General features: G+C 38.9%; 1 protein-coding gene across 1 annotated transcript in view; it reads right to left on the bottom strand.

Moving 5' to 3' along the window:
* LOC121441902 (phosphatidylinositol 3-kinase catalytic subunit type 3) overlaps positions 1–19,617 on the bottom strand; it is an 89,186-nt gene that overhangs the window by 56,509 nt on the left and 13,060 nt on the right. The window contains exons 5-9 of the mRNA XM_041643309.1: positions 10,516–10,602; positions 8,245–8,340; positions 5,696–5,767; positions 4,963–5,067; positions 4,218–4,310 (exon numbers count right to left, since the gene is read on the bottom strand). Coding sequence (XP_041499243.1) covers positions 4,218–4,310; positions 4,963–5,067; positions 5,696–5,767; positions 8,245–8,340; positions 10,516–10,602 — 453 coding nt within the window. The remainder of the gene's footprint in view (positions 1–4,217; positions 4,311–4,962; positions 5,068–5,695; positions 5,768–8,244; positions 8,341–10,515; positions 10,603–19,617) is intronic.

The raw sequence follows: 19,617 nt of genomic DNA, 5'->3' as shown, positions 1-19,617 counted from the left end.
TCTTACCAAGCAGACACTGTCATTCTGTACTTAGTGAAATTCTCCCAAATCCCCAACACTGTTCTTCTAGCCCAGGCTGGCCTCAAATCCGTGATCCTCCTGCCTCCGCCTCCTTCAGCAAGCCCTACTCTCATGCGCCACTACAATCCGTGACAATGATCTTCTAAATAAAGTTCTTCCTGCATTTCCCTTAGTCTGTTTCTCAGGATGCCACGCACCTGAAGTCTGAAAGGCTATCAAACAGCTTCTCTCTTCACTGTTTCCATCAAACTCTTCCAAGTTCAAAGGTGGTAAGTGACCTTAGCATACATTATCAGTATTTGACCCTATGACACCCCTGCTAGGAAGAGGTAGACAACAGTTATGCTATTCTAATGACCAATTTCCCCAACAGTCATAACATTTACAAAGAACTTATACATGCATGCATATAAAATATATACACAAATCCTATAATGAATCAAAAAACTAAACAAAGCAAAAAAACCTACTACACCCAACCAAAAAGCCCTCATGTCATAACTTCCTCCCATTTGTCAGTTCTCATCTGTGAAGATTTATCCAGTAAAATGTTTAGAGCAATACTCGGTGGCAATTTCCTATCAGTCATCACTAGTAACTTCGTGCTGAGCCTAGTAACAATGCTACTCTCAACACTTGCTAACAGATTTGATTAGCTGACAATGTGTTTTCTTAACTCTCCTCTGGTTTTGAGCCCTTTGCTGTGACCTACGGCTCTCATAGCCACCCGCCTCAAGCATTTGCCACACATGATTCATGCCTGAACTTCTACACAACCACTATAAAATTCTACTTTGCTGCTGTTCCAATACAGTCATTTTAAAACCCACATGCACGCACATGAGAGAGAGAGAGAAAGAGAGAGAGAGAGAAAGAGAGAGAAAGAGAGGGCTAAAATCAGTTTATTTTGAGCATTCTTCTCCCATCTCTCTCTAGCCTAACACTGTTTCATCACTATCGGAGTTTCTTAGATCTCCTAATCATGTTTCCTTTTCATCGCCAGCTCTGCTCCAATGTACCTGAGATCATCTTCCCTAAAGCCCCACATGCTAAACCACACTTCCTGACTCAGGTGCCCAGGCAGCAGTGAAATCCAATTTCCAGGTGGAAAGCCAGGCTGTTTTCACGCCACTGCTCCTGCCTGAACCTGAACACATGCTTACACCGAAACCAGATAACCAGTGCCAACCAAATCCACTCAAACTTGGTATCTTCCTCAGTCCACAGCAAGCAGGCACTGCCCCTCAAACTTTATTACAGCAATTACCTATGCTTCCTCAAGCAGTATATCACTATTCCACTTCAACTGGATGTCAACATTTTTTTGTCTAAGACAATTTTAATGTATGTAAACAGAGCCATGATATGTTAAGAGACAGCTAGGCCAAAGGCAGATAATAAATACATCTAAGCTAAATCCACTTCTGCTCTGGTTCAATACCAACTAGTTGGCAACAGAGAGATGACTTCTGCCCTGATGTGACTGTGTCAGATGCTGCCTTCTAAAAAACAAGTACATCTTCGCTATCTCACTGAGACGGGGCCTCCCTATTGCTTTTCCCCAAACAGAATCAAAGGACAAGGAATTAATAACTTCTTTAAATTACGTTTGTGTGTGTGTGTGTCTGTCTGTTTAGATCAGAGGATAACTTTTGGGAGTTGGTTCTCTCCTTCCACCATGTGGACCATGGGAATTAAACTCAGGTCAAGCACCTGTACCTGCTGGCAATTTCAACAGCCACAGCATTTATTACTAATTAACATTTTTTGAAGAAAGTTCATCATAAAAGCTAGCTTGGAAAATTATAAGATCTACACTTAGGAACCTATAAGAGTCATTTCTTGTCTGATGTAAACCAAAATAAGTATATTTCATAAACATTAGTGGTCGAATGGTTATTACTGTAAACTTTTTAGTAGCAAATAAGGTAAGGTCTTCAAGATTTTTATCCAATACTCTTTAGACAGGTCATTTAGAAAAAAAACAAATTTACTGAAAACAGTAAAAAGTGTCACTTCCTAGTAACTAATTTCCACACCAAATGTTCCTAGAGCCCTCCTGAGGTCAGGATTGACTCTCCTGAAGCCCAGGTGCCCACCAACCCCCCCGGCAATGAGAAGCAGACAGAAAGAATGTCCATGTGCTCCTTAGGGCTGTGGCACACGGACATGCGCACTCTACACAGCTATTTTACCATAGGATCCACAGGCTGCTGTGTGGTGACTACTCCCGTCACTTATATCGGTTTCCTCAACAGCCCCTCCTGAACATTAAAAACACTGTTTATTCTATGCAGTGATCTAAGATCCTTCAAGTCTGAGAACTGAGGCTCCATCTGCAGCTCTGGAAATAAGATGACATGAGCCCCACATCTTACATCGCGCCGGCACGGAGTTCTTTTGTGTGCATCTTCAAGTGACTGCATGCAGTGGGTAGTGACTTCTAAGACAAAAGGAAGGGTTTATTTATCTTACAAGCCTTTCTGTCGAGGAAAGTTCTGCTCTGAGAGGCTGACCTATCCATGACTGCAGCATTGAAGCCATGTTTCTGTGACCACATGACTGACTCTTCACTTAGCACAGCATGTTGAACTAACTCAAGCTCCACAGAATTCAGAATCAATTCCACTCGCTACTGAGGAGGAAGAACAGGTCCTCAAAGCTGGAGCAACATAAAATCCTCTGCCTCTTTTCATAGAGAGAAAGGATAAGACTCATCCACAAAGGGTTTCCCAAGCCACCAATAATGAAACAGAAGAAAAGCTAAGGATCTTAAGATGATGGCTAACTTAAGATCATTCATGGCTAACTTCATTTTTATACCTTTACCTTAGAAAAACAGATGGAATCAAGATCATTTCATGAGACTGCACCACACTGGTCCACTCTCCGCCACGAGATGACGGCTGCCTGATGCACAGCTTCCCTAGGCATCCCTGCTCTGCCCAGTGTACTCAGAAACCCTGCTGCAGATCTGCTGTCTGGTTCTCCGCATCTTCACTAAACCCTTCCCTTCTAAATCACAAACATGAGCATCTCCACAGGCAGCATGTAGACCTCTGTGGCTCTGTACTAGACTCTTATCTGTGTGAGTGATGTACATGCACATAGTCGATCTGCCGCAGGATTGAAAGGTCCCTAGCATTCACCAGCTGGTTAAGAACACACGTGGACACATACATCTGTGCAGGTCAAACATCCATACACATAAAATAAGTGAATCTGCCTTTTATTTTTAAAGAATTAATCTCTGACCTTCAACCGAAGATAGAATACTTCAAGAGCTGCAAGAGATACAAAATTTATTATCATGGAATCACCCCGTATTACACACAGTAAACTAAAGCTTCAATCCTACAGTTACAAAGCTGCTCAGCGCTAACAGTGTAAACACAAGAAGCCTTCAGACTGGGGCCTAGTCCTGGAAGTTCATCACTATTCTCTCTCCAGTTCCTCACGGCACCTCCTTCCTGCAAACCAGCCATTTGACACTAACTTAATTCTCATATAAGCTACACTCCTCCATTCTTCCTCTATTCCCATCATCTCCAGAATTTACCTGCTCTCCTTATCAGTGTAACTACATTCCTGGTCACCAAGGAGTGCAGAGACAAAGAGGATAAGAGAGAAAGGAGTCAGGATTCACTCTGCCCAGCTGTGGAAGAGGGACTTCATCTATGATGAAAAGCTGTCTCCATTAGAACAAGAGGAAATAAAGTAGGACACCCTATCTGTGTCCTTGTGTCATGTATACAAACTTCAGAGGCAGACACAGACCCCCAACTCCACCTCCAAAGTTCACTCAGGCATTTTCTAGGAGCTGATACACGGAAATATGGGCCTTGGTGTATACATCATTCTAGGAGTTGATACACGGAAATATGGGCCTTGGTGTATACATCATTCTAGGAGTTGATACACGGAAATATGGGCCTTGGTGTAGTCACCTTTCTAGGAATTGATACACAGAAATATGTGCCTCGGTGTATATGCCTTTCTGGGAGTTGATACACAGGAATATGGGCCTGGCTATATATGCCTTTTACTATGTTTTTAAACACCGTGTAGCAAGTATACTGCTGGCTAGCATGTTTACTTGACCACAGCTGCATTTTTAGGGTGGTTTTATTTTCCCTTGATCATTAGTAAAAATGTCTAGAGGTTAATTTAATACATAACCTATTCAACATACTTACTTTTTCTTGATTAGTAAGATAATATCTAAATTTCCAAACAAGATCTTGTTCTTCGTATGTGAGCTGCTTGGTTGGTGGATAACTCACAATAATCTAAAACAAAAGATAAAGAACTACATTTAATGCACCTAATACACATTTCTATTTCATTTAATTTTTCATTTGCTTAATATTTGTGTAACATAATTATTCTGCAGGAGAAGGCCCGCAGAGTCAACTATGGCAAGAATGTGCTGAGGCATCCATCCAGACAGCAAGTCATTAGGACACAGGAGCAAAGACGAGAAACCGTGTTCCACATGAACATCTGATTTCAGAGCTTATTTAACCCAACCAGATAGTAAGGAGGGCAAAGTGGCAATGCCCTCTGCCATAAAATCGGTGGAAACAAAATGAACCCTCCTCTTGTCAAATTAACACTTAATCCTGTGAGCTTAGATACTAGTCTTCTTAAGGAACCCCAGGAATCATTTAAAAGAACACTAATGTCTGGGAATGTTTACAGTTTCCTAGTTTGTCTCTACAGTGACAGAATTACTGAAAACCCTGAATAGCTTAAAGAAAAAAAAAAAGCCTGTAACAACTACAACAGCAACAACAGCAAAAAAAAAACTAACATTCTGTAGACAACATGAAACTGTTGAAGTCGTGAGGTTACATAATTCAAACTCTAAAATCACTTGTAATAGTGGCCATAATAAAATGCCCATGTAGCTGTTTTTATACAGTCCATAAAATCTCTTACATTTAGCTGATCTCTTGTGGCAGCATTGGGTTTGAGATCGTGGTCAGATGGTCCACTTCTTAAACTTCGAGCAAGCTTGTGGTGTTTGCTCTCCACTAGATTCTCCTGTAAATTATTTAGATACACAGAGAATGTAAACCTTACAAAGACAAGTGTCACAAGTCAGAAATAGCAAAGTCCTTTCTTAAAGCCATGTTATGAAGTCCAGCTATAGCCAAATAAATTCTTTCTTCCTCAAGTTGCTACTGTTCCTGTGTTTGTCACAGAAAAAGCAAACTGGGACCATGCAACCCTTACTCAACAACCCCATCCACTAGCTCTTCGTAGTTTAAGCACAGTAGTTGCCCTGTCCTGCATCAATCAACCTTACTTTTAGGATGTAAATGTTTCTTAAGTACCCCATGGATTTCAATTCAAATAGCTGAAGTGTACTTACTACAAATCACGTCTCGATAGTTGAATTATGTCTATTACTATTTTAAAATACAATGCATGGGTCTAAGTTGTGTTTATTCTAGGGAAAAATACATTCTTAAAAGCTTTGCACAAGGGGCAGTGGTGGCGCACGCCTTTAATCCCAGCACTCAGGAGGCAGAGGCAGGCGGATCTCTGTGAGTTCGAGGCCAGCCTGGTCTAGAAGAGCTAGCTCCAGGACAGGAACCAAAAACCACAGAGAAACCCTGTCTCGAAAAAAAAAAAAAAAAAAAAAAAAAAGCTTTGCACAATAGCTTACCATAGACATTTGAGGATCAGGAACTTTTACTAACTCAAAACTTGTTAAAATTGGAGACGACTCATCACCATCCTAGAATATAGTGCAGGGTTAAAAGATAAAAAGGAGAGATTTTACCCGTGGACATGATATTATAAAATGCTTATATTTAAAGTCTATTTTTAAAACATCACTGTTCCATTTATAACTCTTATTTTCTTTAAATTCCATTTTTTAATCTCTATCACTAATAAAAGATTTTGGCAAATAAAAAGAAAAATTATTACAGTTAGAAAGATTTGAAATCTGGAAACAAATTGTTTGTTTTTTATTGTCTGTGGCTACAATTTCAGAACTTGGTTTATTATATATATGGACAAGAAAACACCCCAGTTTTTTTTTTTTTAACTTAAATGGGTCCAGGTGGGCTGGAGAGATGGCTCAGAGGTTAAGAGCATTGCCTGCTCTTCCAAAGGTCCTGAGTTCGGTTCCCAGCAGCCACATGGTGGCTCACAGCCATCCATAATGGGGTCTGGTGCCCTCTTCTGGCGTGCAGGCATACACACAGAATATTGTACACATAATAAATAAATAAATATTTAAAAAATAAATAAATAAATAAATAAATAAATAAATAAATGGGTCCAGGTGTCACCACCAGGTCTTATTCAAAAACTCAAGCATCGATCACATTTTTGAACAATCAGAGACAGCAGCAACACAGCTTCTCAGGGGACAATACAAGCCATCACAGAGACAAAAGCACAGCACTAATTCTTGACACACATCAAGAATTAAAGCTGGCTTATCTTATTGGTGTCACCATGCTTGAGAAGGGAGCTTTTGTTTTAAATTGAACTCAGCATAATACTGCTATAGGCTAATTATTGTAAAAATGTATTCCCTTGGGACTGTGTACCTAGCTTTACGTTTTGCTATTTCCTGGGGTTAGTGCAATCTCAGTTTTACATATATGCAAGAGAATCAAGGGGGACTAAAGAAGTTTACTTCTACAACTTCACTTCAGTAATTGAGTCTTATAGGAAACAACAAATTCCCAAAGCTGTTGTTTAACAGGCTTGTTTGCGGTCACAACACCAGAAAACACATTTATCAGCCCAACTGTGACAGGTAATCTTCACTAAGGCTATCTGTCTCCGGAGACAGGTGACAAGAAAGTCTGTTTCCAGGAGACTGTTATGCACTGGCCCTGCAATCCTTACTCTGAGTGGGAATATGACAGGATGGGCAGACAGACATTAATTCAGGAACAACTACCTATTTCTAGCCTGTTATTATTCTATCTATTATCCAAGCTGTCTTTTAAAGATCGCTCAGTCTTTGAAAGAATCACCCAATTAGCAGGTTCTTCACACAGAAGCCCCATCCGAGCAGCAGTATGGCTTTAATAAACATTTATAGCACAAAATAGAAAGTAAATTTAAAACACATTGGTAAAAATTTTGCTCAATAACCTTTTCCTTTCTTTTTATAATAAACTAACGTATAATATTAAAAATCCTTCATTTCCACCCTTCCCAGTCTTCCTCATATATATTAAGGCTGGAATCAGTTAAATTATCCCAGTGTTTTACCACAGTGAAAAGAACAAATAAGTAAGACATTAACTGGAGAAGGATCACAAAGTAATGATAAATTAGCAATGCAAACACAGATCCTTATGAAAATCTTACAAGCAACCATCTTCAAAGTGTATAAGTCCCTGGAGGCAGCACCAGTAAGTGATATTAACATGAAAATGTAATTTACTACTTCTAACGAACAAAGATGCATGAATAAACTATATTGTGTGTTACAAGTGTTCATCTGTCAAATATAAAAATTTTGTTCTCATTTAATTGATTTAACACTATTTCCATAATAATGAAAGAAACTTCACTAAATTATAAAGATAAAAGTATACTATACATACAAGTATATAAGTATACATTTATATATATGAGTATAAACTTACCTATATAACTAAACATGTCTATAAGTATTCGTTTACATATGTAAGCATTTCAACATGAATTTAAAGCGAAAAAATCTGAAATAGCTACCTCCTGATCACGAGGCTAATTCTTCCCTAATGAGTAAACATGAACAACACGCAACTCTTAATTCACTCTAGTAGAAACACCGTCTCCTAACTGAGAATAAACTATATAAATGCATGTCAATGAAGACTTTCATAAGCATATATAGTTCTAACACATTAGATACAGGTTAAATAACTGACATCAGAACTTTCAATGTCTTGCCAAGGAAACCATGATCTCCTACTTTATTGTGCAAGTGGACCACTGTAACTAATGTGTCCGACTCACTAACTTGCAGAACAATTAATCAAAATGCTTGACTCACTCGCACACTTATTGAATTTTGTGACCCAGGACGGCATGAGCCAAACGGGCGGGCTGCAACTATGTGATATGACTGTGCAGAAGCAGATGGGGCTGGAAGCTACTGATTGCTCTCCTGCAACCAAACACTGCGTCTCAGCAGGAGAGCCGTCATCTGTACCCAGCCCTTGATGCTAGGAAGCTCAAAAATTCCGAGGGAAATACCTTCTCATAGTAAACAATGCCATACTCCTTATCATCACACTTGACACAGCGAAACTCAACCATCAAGTACATGAAATTAGAGCTGCGTTTCTCACTCTAAAAAAGAAAACACAGACAGAAATGACCATTTTCAACCTTAATACGAGTTTTCACCACAATTGAGCAACATATAAAATCAATCAGCTGCTACTTAAAATACAACTTTTGCCGCTATCCACATGCAGCAGCCCATGAGAATCACTGTTTTCTTCAGGAGAGTATGCACTCGGCAGGCGACACCCAAACTCCATAAAACTCCGGGTTCAATTGGCATTGTGGATTTCATGATTTCAAAACCTGAGGGCATTTTGAGAACTATTTTATTTCAAAAATAAAGATGACAATTTTTGCTTGTAACAACTTTCAGCAATTTCACCTCAAACTACATAATTAACCTACTTCAGCAATTATTAAGTACACAGAAAAATAACCTTGTTTTATTTTCTTTTTTTTTTTAACCAAAGAACTTAAATGATTTTTATCAAATTTTCACAACTTCTGAATGTTCATAAGATAACTTGTCATTAATGACTTTTTATCAACACTGTATATGTACTGGGGGATATTTACTTTTCTTAACATGAACAAAAGTAGATTCGTTCTCTCTGTTGTTTATATGTGTGTGCACATACATATATATGTATATATGCATTTTCAAAAACATAAACTAAAATGATTTGACTAATCTTTCCAAAATACTTTCACTGATGTCTCTAGGGCCAGCGCATAAAATGACAATGTATAAACAGGTTACTTAAAGGAGAGATGGTTCAGGGATTAAGAGAACCAACTGCTCTGCCAAAGGACCAGTGTTCGATTCCCAGCACCTGTAAATGGTCTGATGACGCTCTCTGCTGGTCTCTACTACATACACGGTGCACTGATATAAGCGGGCACAATGCTAACATCACTGAAATTGTTCATCTCCATAAAGTGCAGTCTACTGTCTGGTAGAAAGCAGAAAGGAAAACAGACACAGCCCAGTGCTACATTTCCACATACAAAGAACCGACATGGAAGAAAACATACATGTTTTGAATGAACTATTTATTTTAATGGAACTACTATTAAAAGTACAAAATTTTCTAGTAGTTTCTGTTGAGAACACATGAATTCATTTTTAAAAGATTTAAAAGTCACAATCAATATAAATGTTAAGAACTCCAAGATTCATTTAAAACAAGAACAGTGGGTGCCGGGCAGTGGTGGCATACAATTTTTTTTAATCCCAGCACTCGGGAGGCAGAGGCAGGTGGATCTCTGTGAGTTCAAGGCCAGCCTGGTCTACAAAAGCTAGTTCCAGGACAGGCTCCAAAGTTACAGAGAAACCCTGTCTCGAAAAACAAAAACAAAACAAAACAAAACAAAACAAAAAAAAAACCAAGAACAGTGGTTCTTCACACCTGATCTCTATCATCTTTCTCTCTTTCCTTCTCCACTGCTGAGAATCCTTCAAGATAAGTCATGTAATGTGCATATCACAGTTGTCATTATCATGATCAGGTATTCTCCTCTTGGAATGTGATTCATAAAGTTGTTTCCATTCTCTAGACACGAATTCTTACATCAAACATGGTATTCTTAAAACAAATACACATAATACTCAAATATAACTTTTTTATTAACTTTTTTATTTTTCGAGACAGAGTTTCTTTGTCTAATAATCCTAGCTGTCTGGGAACTAGGAATTAGCTCTTATAGACCAGGCTAGCCTCAAACTCACACAGATCTGCCTACTTCTGCCTCATGAGTGCTGGGATTAAAGGCATGCACAACCACAGCCAGGCTCAATTCTTCTGAATATAACTTTTGAAAAGACTCACTGAAGTCATCTTTTAACTAGATATTTACAATGGCCTGACACACAAGGTCAAGAAAATGTAAATTATGTAAATGGAGTATGACTGAGGGGCCAACATCCAGTAAGTTGTTAATGAATCAGGTGTGTGCTGGATGTCACATGGCAACCTGGGGGAGGAGACAGTACTGCTGCAACACTCACAAGCAATGGCAGGACTTGAACAACCTGAGTGATAACACTACACACGAGGCACTGAGCCTTACATATGACAGCTAGTCCCTGCTAATGATCCAAGTTACTTTAAGAAAAACTCACAGCTAGGAAGTAAGGGCTTACTTACTAGCCAGCTGTCTAGCAAATACGAATTCTTTAAAAAAAAATTAACTTAGTAATCTACACTATTTTCTGACATAGGAAAGAAGACAACTCACCTCATTAATCATTTCTATCTCTCTGAATGTTAATCTGTCCAACCAATCCACCTTGACCATGTGTCCTTGCCGATGAGCCTTGGTCAGCTGCAGAAAGTAAAACAGGGTTAATCTCAACAGAGACAAACAAAATGGAAATGAAGGGTAGCAACTGATCACTCAATCCTGACTTGAAAATCAAGAATCTATAACACTATGAGACCCAAAGCCTCACAGGATTGTTCACTGCATACAGTGTATTAAAATGATTATTACACTATTAAGACAATATAATATAGATTACATTAAGTGAATTCTGTCCTTCTATTTGGGATCTACACTAAAGATAATCTTATCAAGTTGTACAAATACTTCAAATTCTTAAATGATCCAAAATTCAAAACACTTTGGGCTCTAAATATCTAATCCTGAGCCTGCCCTAAGAAGCCCTTCTACATATTCAATTCCACATACAAAGAGTTCCACTCATCAGAATACATGCATGAACACTCCTACACATTAGAGTCTATGTGTGTAAATCTACACATTAGAACATCAGATTCCACATCTACTCCTCAGACTCCCACATACAAAGCTAGACACAAATTCTTACATAAATCATGGTATTCTTAAAACAAATATACATAATACTCAAATATATGTATCAAAGCCACATACAATATCAGATATGTAAAAAATTAGGCAAGAGACATTTTTCTAAAAATGGAAAAAAAATCATTAAAAAGAAGTTTTTAAAATCAAGTCTGCTCAAAAAAACCAAAAAATAATAAATAAGTAAATAAAATCAAGCCTGCAATCTTAGTAAGCAAGAGAAGAACACAGCCCTTCCTGAATGTTATCTAGATGTTCTATAGCTCTTATATTTTATTATCATACATAAAATCACAATAAAAGATCCTCTAAAGGAGAATAAAACACCTTTTCCCTATTCTTCTCATTTGTAATGTAACAAACATTCTGAAGAAATGAATTATACACAGAAAGGCAATTCTCGGGGCCCAACAAATCATTACTCTAAGATTTACGTGCATACACACGTGTGCCTTTATTTTAGGAGACAACAACAAAGGATTTAAAATTCAAACATTACTGACGCTTGAGTACCCTGAGGTCTTACACACTATCTTGCCCGAGTTTCTTAAGTTATATCACAGTGGCTTCAGGTTCATAGAGAAGTCAAGATAAGCTACAAACAAGGTCCTCAGATTAGAACTGGCTTTGACATTGACTGTGTAAATTTTAAACATCAGCTTTACTTATATATCAAAACTCTTAACCAACAAATTCATAGAATGAAGGAACGCTGGGCATCAAAACCTTATATCACCACTTCTCTTAGCTCATCGATTTCCTCTTCACTGTCTAAGACACAGCAGTATTCCCATAAAGACATCAAACCGTGCCATTAACTGTTACGTCACTCAGAACTGAAAGCCAGAACCACTAATATTCTTAATCTTCCCTGACACCATCACTGAGTTCACAGTATTTCAGAAAAAAAAAAAAGTGACAACCTTATGTAAAAGGTCTGAAGCTCAGGGGCTAGAGAGATGATTCAGAGGTGAAAAACATTTGCAGCTATTGCTGAAGACCAGGGTTCAGCTTGCAGCACCCACATACTGACAGCACTTGTAACTACAGTTCCAAGGATTTCAGTGCCCTCCCCTGGTCTCTGTAAGCAGGAGGCGCACAAGTGGTGCATTTATGTATAAGGAGGCAAAACAGTCACACATTTATAATAAAACCTTTTTTAAAAAGATTTGAGGTCCACTGAAATAGGAAAGGACTAATTAGGAAATAATAACTTTTTATAAATAGCAAATAGTACCTGTTCCCCCACAGTAACCTCTAAATGAAAATAGACATAGAGATCTTAGTGACTACTACTCATGTTTATAAAGAAATGGAACCAGCCTAGCAGTCCATCAAAGATGGATAAAGAAAATGTGGCACATATTATATGCACAGAAATTTTATTTAGCCATAAAGAATGAAACCACATCTGAGAGAAAACAATGGAACTGAACAAAGATCATTATCTTACAAGAAATATGACAGACACAGATAAATACTGCGTTTTTCTCATAGACTAAATCTAGATGTGAACTCTGTGTGTGTGTGTGTGTGTGTGTGAGAGAGAGAGAGAGAGAGAGAGAGAGAGAGAGAGAGAGAGAATGTGTTTGTGCATATAAAACGTAGAAGTAAAAAGTGGATTAAACTAGAAAGAGATCTTTAAAAGGGGAAAGGACAAGAGAACCAAAGGGAGGATAATGGACTATGTGGGACATGAAAGCAAATAGGATACTTGGGAGAAGGAAGGGGATTAGTAAATCAGAGGTGGGAAGTGGAAGCGAGGGTAGAGTAGGAACAAAGTTTGACATAATGACGGACTGTAGCATGATTTTGATGCTAAATTAAACAGTTAATAGAGGGAGAACACCAGTGGGTGAACAGTATAATTACACACAGCTAGGGCTAGCTAGAACATCACACAGATGTCTGAGCTCCATCAATGAGAATAAGAAACATCCAGAGGACCAGAGACCAAGCAGTGTGGCTTAGAGACCAAAGAGAGTGTCACACTGCAGCTGGAGGCTTGGTTCTACACTGACAACTCTTCAAAATCTGTCACTTTTGAGCCGATGCCAATAAATATCATTTTCTATCTATGCCCTAACATGCAGGTAGATGCAAAACATGGCGAGCAGTATCATCCCATATAGCTACTAAAGGCTGATATGAGTAATGTTTTCTTTCCATTACATAGCATATAAATTCTTACAGATATTTACTACTACTTTGTTCATATGAAAAAAATGTTTATATAACTTCAGTATTTTCTACTGTAAAAGCCAGTTTGGAACAATGTGGCTCTCAGGCACCCCCACCTGCCTGTCTTTGCTATCTGCTCTGTTGGTACATGGTAATTACACAACTTGAGGTCCTCCAGCTTCTGTTATTTACTCGACATTCGGTCTGTGTTTGTGATCTAACAGTTGCTCCCCACAATGATTTGCTATGAGGAAAGCACTGACCATGGTGAGCGGTTTCCTGATAGGAAAATGCAGTGAGGTTTCCGTCTTCTCCATGATACACATCCAGACACATTGGGAACTTTCTGGAGCCGTCTGTACCGGCTGAGTCTATGTCACTGGTAACACATGTCACTCCCTACACAGGCGAGGCCTTGCTTTCAAAGCAACCACAAAGGTCAAGCATAAATTATGTTACAGATTTCAATTGTAGGAGCTGTTCAGGAAGCGATGGGAACACAGACTCTAAGAGCTGCAATCAGAAATAGTGTGTAATGTCTGTATGCCTCTACAGAGAAAAATAATGAGGAATTCAACCATGAATGGAAAATCAGGAGTCATTTACATATGTTATGATGACTGTTCAAGAGCTCCTACATTGCACCTTGACATTTAAAGAAATTCTAGATATTTCTCAACTTAGCTACAGAAGTTCTGCAGAACTGAAAATGTCTCCCAGGAATCTGCCCTACTGACCTACCAGTATAAAACACACCCAGCTAGAGGCCCATGGCATTTACTTCATTATTTCCCAGCATTCCTGAAGAAGCTATCCTCCTTAGAAACACGGAGCTGGAGTTGGGGCATCCAGAACGACTTCTCTCAAGGTTGCGCACCATGGTAGGAATGGTGGACGGGGTAGAAAACTCTTCTAGATAATTCACCCAAATTCAATACAACAAATAACAAACACACTTCAGCTACCGAGGTCCCTTTTACATTCTTCAGACCATCACGGCTTTTATTTTTAGCTCAAGGCACATGAAATAATAATTATAAATAATTAAATATTAATTTGTATTTACATGTATGGAATTCACACAGCTATAATCATTACGCACAATGAAAGGTCCCCAGAGCCGTTATTTCATTTCTTGTTGCCGATAACAACATAGCAAACAGGAATAGTCCTCCAATCTACAGCAGTTTCTAGTTCCCTCCACTTCTACCAATGCTGAGGATCAAAGGCGACTTCTGTCAACATAGGTGAGTGTAGACAACTTATATGTGGTGCTGGGATAAGCTTCCATTTCATTCTGAGTCTGAAATGTCAGTGACCTACATCTTTCCAACAAGATCTGCACCCTGCTAAGCAGCAGGGTGAGAAATCCGATCTATTAAAAATGCTTGTGAAGAAATCATCCTTGCTAGGTATCCATTCTAGGAAGAGTCAGCAAGTGGCACTCTTTGTCAGGTACAGAGGATTCTAAAGAATTCACAACAGCCATACAGAGTTGAAGAAGGTCAGTGTCCTCCAAACAATGGAATAATTATTATGCCCTAACTTCATCCAGAGTTAAACAGGAGTTGCAAAGGCCATTTAAGTAAAAGAATCAACTAGAACCAACAGCAACATGGCCAGGAAAGTTCTTGGATTCCTAATCATACATTTTCAGATATTGTGGACGATGTCATGATGAAGGACAATCTCACAGATCAGTGGGTGTGGATAAAAGTACAAAGGACAGGGACTACAGAAGCTCAGCTTGCCACACAGCATCCAGAGCAGGAGCAGCAGGTGGGGTCCTATCAAACAGCAGCCCTTGGAGACAGATGAGCTCCCTGATTGGCCCAGCCTGCTGTGAGCACCTCAAGTGCTAAAGCCATGACTCTGGCAGAGCCAGCACTTATGGCTCACTTACATCGAGTGAGATGAGCTATGTAGGAGGATGATAACCAGGAAGGAGAATAAAAATCTGTCAACTTTTGACCCTGCCCAGGACCTGTTCTAGCTTAGAAGTAGAAGAAGGGACTAATAAAAAAAAAAAATCATAGAAATAAAGTAATAGAAACATTCAACTGGAAGCTCAAGGACAAAAACAAACCAAACAGAACAGCAGAATGGCATGATCAAACAAAACTGGACTTAGCCAGTTCACACTGCTGCCCTCAAACATGTAACAGAAAGTGCCTGACAATGAAACTCATGCATCGTGGCCCACACCAACTACCAGAGAACATGTCCCAACCGGAACTGCCCTCATTTGCAGAGTGACAATTACATGCCTGAAAACTGCAGGGGTTGGTCATAATGTAAGATCTATGTGAAAATGGAACCCGCAAAACCCACTGCCACAGTTAGATGGTACTTCAGACACAACCATAATTACTACACTTTGCTCTATCCTATATAAACCTGCTTTCTTTCCATTCTGGTCTAAAGTGTTCATTATTTCACTAGCTTGCCAAATCCCCCTATCCAAAACTGTTCACATGAGCCAGCAAACTGGGCCAGAGCAGGCCTGGGACGATGAACTCCACAGAAGTAGGCACATATCCAGACTAGGGATATTTGTGAATTCAGGACTGAGTCAGCGACCTGGGCTGGAGCAGACCTGAGACAGCAAACTCCACAGAAGCAGGTACAGGGGAGCAACTGCTGAGCCAGAGCCAGAGCCTGCTGTGGGTCAGGGCATGAATCTGGGACTTTTGAGGGAGTAAGCCTGAGCCAGGTCCTCTGTGGGTCTGGACTCAATGGAATATGGGACCTCTGAGGGAGTAAATCAGAGCCAGACCGTTACAGGACCGACTCCAAGACAAGGACCTCTGCAGGAGCAGCAGATCCACACCAGGGACATTTACAGCTGGCAGTCTAGATCAGAGCAGGCCTGAGAAAGCACACTCCATAGGAGCAAAGCAAACCCTAGGAGCGCAGAGTAACCTCCTGGAACACAGAATGAAAAACGGGGTAACTAGATCAGTGGTACTGACTGTACCGTGAGGAACAACCATCTGAGCACCTAGAAGACTGATCACCAGAGTCACAGACAGCCCCAACCACACCTATTAGAGGAACAGATGAGTAGACAAAGTAAGAACACACGCAACACCACAAAGAGCAACACGAATCCAGTGAAACCTAAAGATCCTACAACAGCAAGACTTGAACAACCAAATACAGATGAAGCAGAAGAAAAAGACATAACAAATAACTTCAGGAGAATGTTTGAAACTCTAAAAGAGGAAATGAGAAAGTCCCTCAAAGAAATGGAGGAAAAGAAACAAAAAATTGGAAGCCATCAGCAAATCCTTTAAAGAAAACCAAGAAAAGGCAATCAAACATATGAAAGAAACTATTCAAGACTTAAAAACTGAAATAGAGACAATAAAGAAAACACAAGAGGAGGAATTATAGAAACAGAAATAATGAAAAAGATGATCAGGAATAACAAACGCAAGCATAAACTGTAGACTACAAGAGATGGAAGGGAAAATCTCAAGCATTGAAGATACAATAGAGGGAATAGACTCATCAGTCAAAGAAAACATTAAATTTAACAAAAGCCAAAGGATCCAGGAAATATGGGACACCATGAAAGGGAGAAATTAAACACTTCCTAAAATTCAATGAAAATGACGATACAACATACCCAAATTTATGGGGCACAATGAAAGCAGTGTTAACAGGAAAGTTCATAGCACTAAATGACTATATAAAGAAGCTGGAAAAATCCCATACTAGTGAATTAACAGAACATTTGAAAACTTTATAACAGAAAGAAACAAACTCCCCCAAGAGAACTAGATGGCAGGAAATAAATTGAGAGCTGAAATCAACAAAATAGGAACAAAGAAAACAACACAAAGAATCAATGAGACAAAGAGTTGGTTCTTCGAGAAAAATCAACAAATAGACAAATCTTTATCCAAACTAACCAAAAGGTAGAGAGAGAATATCCAAATTAACAAAATCGGAAATGAAAAGAGGGACACAACAAAAGACATGGAGGAAATACAGAGAATCATCAGGTCATATTTTGAAAACCTATACTCCACAAAGTTGGGAAACTTAAAGGAAATGGTCAACTTTCTGGATAAATATCATTTTCCAAAATTAAATCAAGACCAGATAAGCAAATAAAACGGACCTATAACTGCTGAAGAAATAGAAAAAGTCATCAAAAGTCTCCCATCCAAAAAATGCCCAGGACCAGATGGTTTCAGTTCAGAATTCTCTAAAATTTTCAAGGAAAAACTCTTTTTATAAAGCTAAAATTACACTGATACCCAAACTACATACAGACATTACTAAGAAAGAGAATTAAAGACCAATCTCACTCATAAATATTGATGCAAAAACACTCAATAAAATACTGGCAAATCGAATCCAAGAACACATCAGAACCATCATCCACCATGATCAAATTGGCTTCAAAGAGAAGCAGGGATGGTTCAACATATGAAAATCTGTCAACGTAATCCACCATATAAATAAACTAAAAAGTAAAAACCCCATGATCATCTCATTAGATGCTGAAAATCTTTCGACAAAATACAACATCCCTTCATGATATAGGTCTTGGAGAGAGCAGGGAGACAAGGAACTTATCTAAGCATAATAAAGGCAATATACAGCAAGACAACAGCCACCATCAAACTAAATGGAAACTAACAGTGATCCCACTGAAATCAGGAACAAGACAAGGTTGTCCACTCTCCGTATCTATTCAATACATTTCTTGAGGTCCTAGCTAGAGCAATGAGACAACAAAAGGAGATCAAGGGGATACAAATCGGAAAAGAAGAAGTCAAACTCTCACTATTTGCGATGAAATGATAGTTTATATAAGCGACCCCAAAAATTCTATCAAGGAACTTCTATAACTCATAAACACTTTTAGTAATATAGAAGGATACAAGATTAACTCAAAAACAAATCAGTAGCTTCCTGTACACAGATGATAAATGGGCTGAAAAAGAAATCAGAGAAACATCACCCTTCACAATAGCCACAAATAGCATAAGATATTTCAGAGTAACTCTAATCAAACAAGTGGAAGACTTGTATGACAAGAACTTTAAATCTTTGATGAAAGAAATTGAAGAAGACACCAGAAAGTGGAAAGATCTCCCATGCTCTTGGGTAGGCAGAATTAACATAGTAAAAATGACAATCTTACCAAAAGCAATCTACAGATTCAATGCAATGCCCATCAAAATCCCAGTAAAATTCTTCACAAACCTCGAAAGAACAGTACTCAACTTCATATGGAAAAGCAAAAAACCCAGGATAGCCAAAACAATCCTGTACAATAAAAGAATTTCTGGAGGCATCACAATCCCTGACTTCAAACTCTACTACAGAGCTACAGTACTGAAAACAGCCTGGTATTGGCATAAGAACAGACAGGAGGCCGGGCGGTGGTGGCACACGCCTTTAATCCCAGCACTAGGGAGGCAGAGGCAGGTGGATCTCTGGGAGTTCGAGGCCAACCTGGTCTACAAGAGCTAGTTCCGGGACAGGCACCAAAGCTACAGAGAAACCCTGTCTCAAAAAAAAAAAAAAAAAACCAGACAGGAGGACCAATGGAACTGAATCGAAGACCCAGATATTAATCCACACACTTTTGAACACCTAATTTTTTACAAAAAAGCAAAAATATCAAATGGAAAAAATGTATATTTAACAAATGGTGTGGGTATAACCGGATATCAACATGCAGAAGAATGAAAATAGATCCATACCTATCACCACGTACAAAACTCAAGTCCAAATAGATCAAAGACCTTAACATAAAGCCAGCCACACTGAACCTCATGGAAGAAAAAGTGGGAGGTACACTTGAACACATTGGCACATAAGACTACTTCCTAAATATAACCTCAGTAGCAGAGACACTGAGAGATCAATTAATAAATGGGACATCCTGAAACTAAAAAGCTTCTGCAAAGCAAAGGACACGGTCAACAAGACAAAACAACAGCCTACAGAATGGGAAAAGATCTTCACTAACCCCACATCAGACAGAGGTCTGATCTCCAAAATATACAAAGAACTCAAGAAATTGGACACCAAAAGATCACATAATCCAATAAAAAAATGGAGTACAGACCTCAACAGATGAATCTAAAATGGCTGAAAGACACTTAAGGAAATGCTCAACATCCTTAGTCATCAGAGAAATGCAAATCAAAACAACTCTGAGATTCCATCTTACACCTGTAAGAATGGCCAAGATCAAAAACACTGATGACAACTTATGTTGGAGAGGATGTGGGGTAAAGGGAACACTTCTGCATTGCTGGTGGGAATGCAAGCTGGTACAGCCCCTTTGGATATCAGTGTGGC

This window comes from Microtus oregoni, unplaced genomic scaffold, assembly GCF_018167655.1.
Source record: "Microtus oregoni isolate MIOR12 unplaced genomic scaffold, Mior012 000083F_ref0000379, whole genome shotgun sequence".
Taxonomy (NCBI): domain Eukaryota; kingdom Metazoa; phylum Chordata; class Mammalia; order Rodentia; family Cricetidae; genus Microtus; species Microtus oregoni.
The sequence above is the reverse complement of the archived record's forward strand: the minus strand, read 5'-3'. Positions and strand labels throughout refer to the sequence as shown.